The 11,228-nt window shown below is 36.0% G+C and overlaps 2 protein-coding genes across 2 annotated transcripts in view; one reads left to right on the top strand and one right to left on the bottom strand.

Annotated features, from left to right (window-relative positions):
* Positions 1 to 6,133, top strand: part of fam3c (FAM3 metabolism regulating signaling molecule C) — a 7,850-nt gene extending 1,717 nt beyond the window's left edge. The window contains exons 2-10 of the mRNA XM_016493776.1: positions 760 to 821; positions 1,053 to 1,157; positions 1,338 to 1,364; positions 1,899 to 2,022; positions 2,181 to 2,239; positions 2,347 to 2,397; positions 4,184 to 4,268; positions 4,354 to 4,480; positions 4,599 to 6,133. Coding sequence (XP_016349262.1) covers positions 806 to 821; positions 1,053 to 1,157; positions 1,338 to 1,364; positions 1,899 to 2,022; positions 2,181 to 2,239; positions 2,347 to 2,397; positions 4,184 to 4,268; positions 4,354 to 4,480; positions 4,599 to 4,688 — 684 coding nt within the window. The 5' untranslated portion in view covers positions 760 to 805 and the 3' untranslated portion in view covers positions 4,689 to 6,133. The remainder of the gene's footprint in view (positions 1 to 759; positions 822 to 1,052; positions 1,158 to 1,337; positions 1,365 to 1,898; positions 2,023 to 2,180; positions 2,240 to 2,346; positions 2,398 to 4,183; positions 4,269 to 4,353; positions 4,481 to 4,598) is intronic.
* A 2,870-nt stretch (positions 6,134 to 9,003) lies between these two features.
* Positions 9,004 to 11,228, bottom strand: part of LOC107694165 (serine/threonine-protein phosphatase 6 regulatory subunit 2-like) — an 18,188-nt gene continuing 15,963 nt past the window's right edge. The window contains exons 24-25 of the mRNA XM_016493775.1: positions 9,713 to 9,814; positions 9,004 to 9,623 (exon numbers count right to left, since the gene is read on the bottom strand). Of these exons, the coding sequence (XP_016349261.1) occupies positions 9,575 to 9,623; positions 9,713 to 9,814 (151 nt within the window). The 3' untranslated portion in view covers positions 9,004 to 9,574. The remainder of the gene's footprint in view (positions 9,624 to 9,712; positions 9,815 to 11,228) is intronic.

Here is an 11,228-nt window from a genome sequence, read left to right as displayed (position 1 = left end):
CTTTTTATTCATCAAAGAATCCTGAAAAAATCGCAGTTTCCTAAAAAATATTTGGCAGCACAACTGTTGCCAACATTAATAATTCTAATAATAAATCAGCATATTAGAATGATTTCTGAAGGATCATGTGACACTTTGACACTGGAAATTCAGCTTTGCATCACAGAAATAAATGATATTTTAAAGGATATTAAAATAGAAACCATTATTTTATATTGATATATGTAATAACATTTTGCAAGATACTGTTTTTTTCTGTATTTTTGATCAAATAAATGCAGCCTTGATGAACATAAGAGACTTCTTTAAAAAACATTACAAGTCTTACTGATCCCAAACTTTTGAACGGCAGTGTATATATATATATATATATATATATATATATATATATATATATATATATATATATATATATATATATATATATATATATATATATATATATATATATATATATATATATATATATATATATATATATATATATATATATATATATATATATATGCTTAGCTGAAAGGATAATCAAGTTACTCTGAATATATAATAAGCAAATACATGAGTATCGGAAATGTGAATTGTGAATCTTAATCAACCAAATATAGGTCAGTTACTCAGCCAGGCCATTGTTTCGCTGTGTGACTCTTCACAAATATCTTGATTATCTTGAGTAGATCCCTGCAGGTAACATAAGTATTGTAGCTGGGATATTTAGGAATTCAGGCTTTTGTTATATGATGATATCTGATCTCATGTCAGGTGTGTGGATCTCAGTGTGGTGACTGGTGCTTGCAAGGCCGTCAGGATGATGCGAGCAGGAGGTGTGTTCCGTTTCTTTCAGTATGAACTCTGCTTAAGTATATATTACATGTAACCAATGGCAAATATTTGCTCTTTTGTCGTGGACAATATGTTGTGGTAATGTATGTGTAACAGCAGTGCAAAAAAATAATTTTGCTTTAAGACATTGAAAAATTGCTGTAATCCTAACAATTGGTTTACTGTGCAAAAGTGAACAAAATAGTTGAAATTAAGTTTTGTTTTTTTTACAGGACTTTTGAAACTGGCAGTGCTGGTTTCTATCTTATTTCTAGTTGTGTTCCTGGCATTTGAGCTATTAGAGAGCAATATGAATTTAAATTTGGGGAAAGTACTTGGTAAGTTCACGCATGCAGCCGTTTTCTGCAACACACACAGAACATATTGATCTGAAACTGCGCACGTCTTTTGTTAGTAAAGTAAGATAATACACTTGTTTGGTTAAGGAATGAGTTCGCGTTTTTCAGTGTTTGACATGGCACACTGCTATTTGCTAATCAGCATATGTTTCTCTACAGCACGATATGCACCTGCAGAGACTGTCCGTGAGTACATAGTTTTTTTTATTTTTACTACATATGAGAATTGAGGATAGTGAATGAGTTCCTAATCCTTAATAGTAGCTGACTGGACTAAATGAACAAGCTCCTCCTGTGCCTTTGATTAGAACTGTGTAGATATAAATGAGGAATTAAAAACGTAACTTGAACCTGTGCAGAAATCAATCATAGTTAAACTTTCCTGCAATGACATTAATGGCATGTAGGTGTTAGATTCTTGATATTAGACACAGCGTTCCACAGTTGTCACATTAGATGTGTTGCGTTGCTGCCAGCTGCCATTTACTTTAGATAAAGTAGGTGTGTTGAGGTGCGGTGATCTTTTTATAACTTCAACCACTTGATGTCTGTTGTAGACATAATTCAGCGTGAAGACGCCTGTCTGGTATATGTGCATATATAATATAAACAATTAATAAATCATGCAGACAGAAGATAAGAACATAGCCAAAAATGTTTGTTTTTTTCCCCTCAAATAGTTAAGACGTGTTTTTATGGATGTATTGATGTTGTTTTCAGCCACCAGGCCTCCGCGCCACAAATGCGGCCTTTCTAAATCATGTCCCGAGGACCATTTTGCTTTTAAGATCACCAGTGGAGCAGCCAGCGTTGTCGGCCCGAAAATGTGTTTGCAAGACAATGTGTAGGTTTTACACACATCTCTAATTGCGCTGAATAATCACTATAGAAAAATACAAATCTTGACTTTTTTTATTGGCTGGGGACTTCCTGAATTCAGAGGAAACATTAGAAGAATTTGACTGCTGCTGTGTGAACTCTTTCTTCTTTATCTTTTATCAGATTAATGAGTGGAGTAAAGAACAACGTTGGACGGGGTATAAACATTGCTTTGATCAATGGTATGCCTTCTTTTTGTCTTTAGAAACAAGTAGATGGTGAAACCTTTTTAACTGAACAGTTACTGAGAGAAGTTGGCCTGAATTAATCATCCACAGTATTTTTACAGGCAAGACCGGCGAGCTCACCAAGATTGATTCCTTTGACATGTGGTCTGGAGGTAAATCTGTTTTTAGACCTCATATCTTGTTTCCATTTGCATGTTTTGCACGTGTAGTATTTGCATTGTATTAAAATCCATCTTGGGTGATCACCTTACTAAAACAGTTAGGTACACAGTCTTTTTGTCCCATTTTTATATACTTTTTTGCTTCAAATATAAGTTCGTATTGTTGTGATTCTTCTCATAGCTGATTGAATTGGTTCATGGCTTATATCACTTTAATTAGGACTTTTAAAAAATCTCTATGGGAAAAATATGGAAAAAGTGGGTGGGCAGTAATGTACTCTATTCAAGCCGTTTTATTATCTGGGTTTCCATCCAAAGTTGAGAATTTAACTTTTGCGCAAAATTGAATTATCGCATAAAACATTTGCGAATAAGCACCATTTCCATCCAACGAGTCAAATAGAACAAAATCGTCACTTTCTGATAAACTGGCAACTAATATCACTAAGAAAAGTAGGAGAAGCCACTGAATATAATCATTTTCGCATATAATAAATTACTTGCACCTCAGAGCGAGCAGACGAAACACAATGAATGCGGTCATTGCTTTCGAAGGTGGATGCCTGCTGTTTGGGAACGCAGTTGTGTAAGAGAGTTCTGAGAGGCAATTAAACAGAAATACTTTGACAACAGACTTTGCTCGGGCATTTGACCATAACAACATTTCAGATGCTGTGCAAGGAGTGTGCTGGTTACTCAAGTTTGCCGTCCCATAGCGCAAAATCACATAACAGTTTTGATGTGCATGGAGAAATTTATTTGGCAAATGCGTTTTCATCTCTCATTATTCGCATTAACCCTTTTTTGTATGAGTCAAAACCCACCTCAAGTGAGCATAAAAACTTTTTTTGTGAATTAAGGGATTTTTTTCCCTGAGATTTGGCATTTCCATCACACTGATGGAAACTCTGATGCGATACTTCAAAATGTGCATAAAAACAGGGTGATGGAAACATAGCTTGTGTCTAATCACTCAAACCACATTTATACATAGTTTCAAAATGCATATGATTTCAATTTGTATTGTAATGTTGTCCTCCAAAAATGTTATAGAAGTGTTTGAGAATTGTGGGTATTAATGGGGACTTGTCTCGCCTAACTGCTTTTTATTCCGCAGTTCTCAACCTTTTTGACTGTAATCCAACATTTAAAGCCCCCCCCCATGTAGGCTAAGATAGTTCAGATAATTCTAAAATCAAAGCTACTAATTTTTTTGATCTTTTATTTTCAGAAACTAGGAGTGGCAATATATTAAAATAATTACAATTATTTTATAATTGTAATTATTTTAGAATCATTAAATTCCATAATTTTAGAATTTCAAGAACTGATTTATGACTAATTTGCATGATTTTTATAGTCATTGATGATTACAAGATAAAAATAATTTTTACTCGCAGATAGCAATTTCTGATCAAATATTTTTTATAAAATTTTTAAATTAATTCATGAATAAAAATGACAATTGTCGAAGAAACAAATTAAACTAAAGTTTTAAAGTGTATTTTAAAGCTAATTATGTCTTAAATCATTTCAAATTATCTTGAGGCCCACTTGGAAGAGTGCTGAGGCCCCCTAGTGGTTTCTGGCCCCATGGTTGAGTTTTAATGGGTGGCAAAAGACTAATTTTAATACCAGTTGAAAACAGGGCCAATGTGTTACGGTTTTATTGCTAAGAGCTTGCTTCTGTTTGCAAACTCGGCAGGGTCAAGTACTTGAAATTTCCTTTCGAGTCGCATGCAAAAGTTAAACTTTTTAAATGTTTATTCTTGTCTAGATGTGAACCATCTTATCAAATTCTTAAAGGAAATAGAAGATGGAAGCATTGTCATGATGGCCACTTTTGATGATCCTGCAACAAAGTGAGTCACTCAAATATTTGGTCAGACTTTTACATATCTGTCTCGGCTTGTCTATTTATCGCTTTTTTTTTATTATTATGAACAGGCTAAACGATGAGGCCAGAAATATGATAGCAGAATTAGGCAGCTCAAGCATCAGCATACTGGGATTTAGAGATAACTGGGTGTTTGTTGGAGGCAAAGGGATCAAGACAAAGAGCCCCTTTGAGCAGGTAAATTTGCCTTGTATCTTGTTTTCAGGCCGCAGCCCCCACTAATGAGAGGCCACGTCCTGTTCAGATTTTCGTTTAATATTTTAAATATCTAATAAACCATCTCTTATGTCTCCAGCACATCAAGAACAACGCAGAGACTAACAAGTATGAAGGCTGGCCAGAGGTTTTAGAGATGGAAGGATGCATTCCTATGAAACATGAGTAGAATCAACCTCTCACTGTATTTCAAATTATTTAGCATTTTCATGTACAGCCTGGAGAAGGTTGAAAAGTTCAAAATTGAACATATGCAAAGTTGTATTGTTCAATTAGCATTGACAATGGTGCAAGTGAGAGTAGAGTATAGACTTTAAATTTGTTGGTTGACTTCCTGTATTTTGAATATTGCCATTAGTGCTCCTGAGCATTTGCTCTATTTTTGTATTTGTTTTACAGGGTTCCCACTACTTTTGAACAGTGAGTTTCCATTACGTTTCTTCCAATTGTCCATGATCACTAAATGGATTGCAATCACAAAGACCAATATGTAGCCAGGTCAATATTTTAGTTGAAAATCACTATAAAAATGTATATTCACCATAGAAATATCCACAACTTAAATTGTTGTGAATTTTCCAGCCCTGGAATTCAGTCTTAAAATTCCATGCCTATGGGGTTTGTTTTAATAACTGGTCCATAAACAGCAAGTTTTTTTTTTTTGCCATTTGTGAGGTTTCAGTGTCATAAGGAAAAGAGAGATATTGAATCAGATGATTTACTGCATGTTTTCTTGTGTACTGTTTTTTTCTTTCCTCCCAAAAATATAAATGGAGAGGGTTTGCGCTTATATTTATCACTGCACTATGACACCCTAAATGTTGATCATACTGGATTGAAGTGAAATGGCTGAGGGCTGCTGTCACCAAAAATTTATTTATTTCTTTGTTTATGGTAATATTTATTTTTCTACTGGCAAAGGTATTTTGACTGCTGGACTTTATTCCTGAAGGTAAATAATGAAGAATCTTGTTTTAAATCCTTGAATTTAAAAACTGCCCCATATCTCTGGTGTGTGATGGGTTGTTATTGATTTGTGTTGGTTTTTGACCTACTGTTAAACTACTGTTTTCAGCTTCATGCCATTTATCCTTAGCTTTTGGGAATGTTGTTACATATGGGAAGTTCAAAAATGTTCAAAGATTTCCATGCGTTATTGTGTTGATGGTCTGTCTGGTTTCTGCACATTCTGAGATTATTTGAGCTGTATGTCTAGCAGCTGTTACATGCCGTTAGTGTTTATAGCAAGCAATAACAATATCATACAACATAACTGCTTTTATTCCTTATTGTGCCTTCTGCAGTGTCAATAATATGCGCTTTTCTAACTAGTAAAATGTCCCATAATTATTAAAGAATTATAATGCAAAACTAATGATCTCTACTTGTTAATTTTATAATTCCCTGCACGATTTTTACTACATACTGTGAAGTTGTGGATTGAAACCCATTACTTTTGTAAGAAAACCAGTTGTGTGCCTTATTTACCACAATTATCAAATGATTTTATCTACTTTTTTTGTGAGAAATCATTGATGTTGCATGTCATGGCCTTAACGTGTAAAGCTGTTTTAAGGATTTCTTTTAATCTAAATTAAATTTAAATCAAGTAAATTGTGATTGCTGAGTCTTTCATAATGGCTGTAAGATTTTTTTTTTTTTTGTAAAAAAAAAAAAAAGTTTCATATTAAAATGAAGCTGAGCAAATGGTTGTTGCTTTCATTCCTGGGTTTTGTCTTACCTCTGTTTAGATTAAGGCTGAGAACCCCCAAGAATAACCCTAGCATCTGTTCTGCCTCATCAAAGCATGATGCACACATCCAAAATGGTACGTGTGTTTATAAAGGAGTTTGCAGATTCTTGGAAGGCGTCCATTCGGCTCTCGTTGGCCTAAGAAAAGACCAGAGAAGGTTTCAAAGTACACAGCTGCACAAGAAAGGGATGGTAAACTTCACTCCGCCATATTAGCTGATGAAAATCATTTCTCTCAATAACAGATTTATTCCATTCTGAAAATATCAAAATATATAGGTACTGATGTAGGCAACAATATAATGTACAGACCCAGTCTATACAAATGTCAATGTGCTGAGAACTACATTTTATGCCATCAATGAATACCTTATATTCTGACAAACTCGTCTCAATATACTAATGCTCTAAAACGAATGACTAGCGGGAAGTTGTGAACTTGAAGTGCTCTGAAACATGGTAATTCGTTTATCCTGCAGCACGTGTCCTTCCCTTCCAACTGCTCAAATCCAGCATCATTATTATGGCATGGAGATATATAACCACTATTTACAAGTGCATGAAATCCAATCAAGGTCACTGTATTTGAGGGAGAGAACTGTAGGGAGCTTGTAATGTTACAGCTGTACAAAAATGTTCCAGGTTCGATGCTGTCAGTTACCAGAGAATAATTTCGACCCCTTTCAGTTTCTAATAAACAAAAATAACGTTAACGCTGTTATTTAAGACGTTACGTTAGTTGTGGTCCAACTCGTCATTTTTCAATGGGACTACTGTTTAAGTCGAATTTGTTCGTTACTTGACAAGTAATTACCTGAATTTTGTCTTTTTGCTACAAGTGATAACGTAGACACAAGATGGCGCCATTTACGTTCTAGTTTGACAGGAAAGTGAGCCGTTTCAGTTAGTTACCCGGATGAGCGTCCTTCTATACAGCGATTAATGGCCAATCAGAATCAAGTATTCCACAGGGGCGCACTTGTCCCGTATTAACATCGTTAAAATCTGCATATCATCTAAAGCTTTACTTTAAAAACATAAAATTAGTTACCCGGATGAGCGTCCTTCTATACAGCGATTAATGGCCAATCAGAATCAAGTATTCCACAGGGGCGCACGTCCCGTATTAACATCGTTAAAATCTGCATAACATCTAAAGCTTTACTTTAGAAACATAAAATGTAAAAGTTTATTCCAGAGCAATGTCTTAAAGTAAACTTTCACTGTAAGTGGATGACTTGTACAGTCTGACGAACGAGTCAAAATTACTTTCTGTTGTAATAGAATCGAACCCGGAACAGTCTTATTAAAATTAAAATAAATGTTTGGCAACTTTTGAAAATAATACAACCATTATCTGTTAAATATCTATAGCTGTGTAACAGACTTCTCTTGGGAAAATAAATGAATACAAAGCTTAAAACTCCCAACCAAGCTGTAAATGTACAGAAACAGTCCAGACAGAGGAACAGAATAGAACGGAGCAATATTTTGGTTGCTGAAGATCACATAAATTAGAATCTCTACAATATGTAAAATAATATTGGTTAAAGTTAAAAATAAGATTTTTTTTAACAGTTAAAGGAAAAAGGCAAATACATACTTTTGGCTTTGGAAACAAACCTATTTGAACATGTTATAGATATTAGAAGCAGAGTCAATGGAGGATTTACTCTCCAGAGGCAAAGATCATGAAGAGCGAGAGAAAAAAAAAAAAAGCAAAGCAGTGTTACAATGCAAGATGGGAGACCAGGTCTCCATACTAACACCTCAATAAGTGCAAAATAAATAATACAGTATCCCAATCCTGTAATCCAACAGATTTGGTACCATAGTAAGCTTGCAGAGATATGATACGTGAAATGTGATAGCCAAAAAAAAAAATCCTGGAAGAAAAAATAATCACGTTGTTCAGGATGAAATATTAAAAGTGGATCTTGGTATTTCCAACGAGAGCTAATGAAAGGTTCTGAGACAAGTCTGAAAAGTCTTTCTGACAGCATATAACAAGAGTTCTGGCTTAAAAAAAAAAAAAAAACTGATGATGCATAACACTGTCCTGTGGAGTATTTCATATGTGATATACTAGAGTTGGGGCAAATTTTCTAGGCCTCTGGGGGGGGATCATGTGCTGCATTTGCGCTAGACAGGGATACAAATAAAATTGTGAGGGGCGTATGTATTTGCTCTTTCGAGACCAGCTGACATTTAAAAACAGACAAAAAAAGCCTGTTTGCTTTGTGGCAAACCCTTCTGTCCTGTCACAGGGATTCTGAAGGATTTGTAACTTAAGGCAAAGGTTATTACGATTACTTTAAGCTTTTTGCTTTAAACCCATGATTCAATTTTTGGAAAGCTTAAGCATAAAAGGCAGAAAATTAAATAGAAACTGTTTAGTTGATCTGAGGGGAGGGGAAAAGAACGGACAAAAGTAAACCAATACAATTAGAAGGTCTTGACTAACTAGCTAGAACGTTGTTGGAAAAAAACAGCTGCTTGTATATGCTTGATAAATAATGTTTTGCATGCAATGGAAAAAGTCCAAAAAAATTCAGAGGCACACCCCCACCACTAATGTATAGTTTCTGAATGAGTCAAATTTAAATTAAATGACTAAACATTACTGCACAGGTGCCGACGTGGACACCGTGTCATACATTTCTGCCCCAAAGCACTTCAAAACATTCAAATACATGATTTAATGAGATTAGGCCATAATAATATGTTTAAAAAATCTTAGAAGTGAACTTGGCAGGGCGGTGACCTGTGCAGAAATGTGTCAAGCATTACAGAACATTTCAGTTGTGCTTCAACATACAGTAAATTGTTGCAGAGGCTGTTGTCAGGCAACGAGGCTTTCGATTTTGCATGAGGATGTTCAAGACGTTATGCCGTGAAGGATGAGCCTGTGCTTTCCAATTAGGACCTTCACATCCCTGTTTTCTACCATCCAAGGCTGAGAGCGAAAAAACAGATCCAGAAAAATGAAGGGAGGGACACAAACCAAGGAAAAAAAGAAGTCCTGACAGATCCTGTAATCACACGGTCACTGCTACATTTAAAACTGTGCATATCTCATACAAAGTTGAAAGGATTAAAAGACTAACACCTCTGAGCACTGTACTGGTTACTGGTTTCTTGTGTTACATGCCCCTGGCTTCCTCCTCCAATTATGGGCTGATTGGCAGTATCCAGGACCAATAACATGGCAGCATTCTTTATTTAAACACCAAAAGTGGTATTGAGGTTTGGGGGTTCAGAATGGAAGAAGCGGAGAGTGGGTCGGACTCCTATCCAGAGCCTTCAGACCGGTCCATTAGGCATGATCTCAGCTGAAGAAGGCGCCTCGACTCTGTAGAGGCATAAGAGAGAATAAGAGAGGGTGGTGGGTCCTTTTTTATCTAACAACATAACATCTGGTTAATACACATTCACATTTACCTTGTCTCCATCACAGTGGTAGCGTCTGACTCTTCTGTAGACGCTGAAGACTCACTATTGTCTGTGATGCTGAGCTTCTCCAGAGCTTCAGTAGGCACCTCGCTGCAGAGAAAAGAGTGCAAGAGTGCAGAACAAACATTTACCACTAAATACTTCTAAGTCTTTACAGAATCAAAATTGCTGTCACAATTACAACACTGAAAGTGATCACTTTTCATCATTAAATTGTTTAAAGGTGTCATCTGATGCCCATTTTCCACAAGTTGATATGATTCTTTAGGGCCTTAATGAAAAGTCTGTAACACAGTTTGGTTAAAATTTCTCAATGGTAGTGTAAAAAACACCTTTTTTACCCTGTCAAAAACAGCTCTTTTCAGAGCAAGCCTTTTTGTAGCATTGTCCTTTAAATGTTAAGCCCCGTTCACATTGCCAGCGACTTTTTCGCTGTATGTCGCTAGACTCGGTGATGTGAAGACGCTTGTGGGCGTTCCTACTGCTGTAGCTCTAATGTTATTGGTAGACTGCACGTCTGGACATATCTGGACATATAAAATGCAATCACAAACTGTATATTGCCGGTAAAACTAAGATATCATTCTATTATGACTAGGAATTAGACTTAAAAGAAATAAAAGTACCATTCTGCTGTTGGAGAGTGTTGTTATATAAACTACAGCAGTGCTCATACATTAAATCATTAACCGGTGCTAAACTGCTCACTGCATCATATAATTAACAACTCGAACCATCAATGTATGAATCAAACTCACTTAGACAGCCAACGGTTTCTTTTCTACACGTCATATTTTATATCCATGTATGTGGTTACAGTAAAATCATATAAAATCGCTCAGGAAATCTGTCCTGTCTTGCCTGCACTCGAGACGGTGACGTGTGAGCGCCACTGACAGATTCTTCACTCCTATTGGTTGTCGCTCGCGAAATTCGCTGTTCATTTGCATAAAGTTAAACATTTCTTAAAGCCCCGTTCACACTACAAGCGACACGCAACAGCAAAGCGACACAATCCCATTCATTTAAATTAATCCACTGCGTCTTCAGCGGCTCAGATGTCGGGAGTAAATGACTACTGCTATGTTCACTATTACATCCAACAACAGAACACCTCAATCGCTTAGGAGTCAAGCCGCGGTCACACTGCACTTTTCTCTCCATTGACTTCCATTCATACGCATGCGAATGCATCAGACTGGAAACGCAAGCCCGTGCGAAAAGTTTTCGCATTTCGCTGCGTTCCAAAGTTCAAACTTGGTGAACTCTGGCCTGCGAATTCGCATCACGTGATACCGTGTAACCAACGGCAGATCGATACGTCACAACATGACCTCCTATCTGAATTAAAAGAACTAATTTAAAACTGCAGCGCTGCAGTAAAGTGGAGTAGATTGTATGTTTTTACATTTTAGGTGTATTATTATTGTTTATGTGTTGAATTTAAAGGTCCCCTGAAGTGCCTTGAAACACGCAGCATTATTCTATGTGGTGACGTAATTTC

Source organism: Sinocyclocheilus anshuiensis, unplaced genomic scaffold (assembly GCF_001515605.1).
Source record: "Sinocyclocheilus anshuiensis isolate Anshui unplaced genomic scaffold, SAMN03320099.WGS_v1.1 scaffold1003, whole genome shotgun sequence".
Taxonomy (NCBI): Eukaryota; Metazoa; Chordata; class Actinopteri; order Cypriniformes; family Cyprinidae; genus Sinocyclocheilus; species Sinocyclocheilus anshuiensis.
The sequence above is the reverse complement of the archived record's forward strand: the minus strand, read 5'-3'. Positions and strand labels throughout refer to the sequence as shown.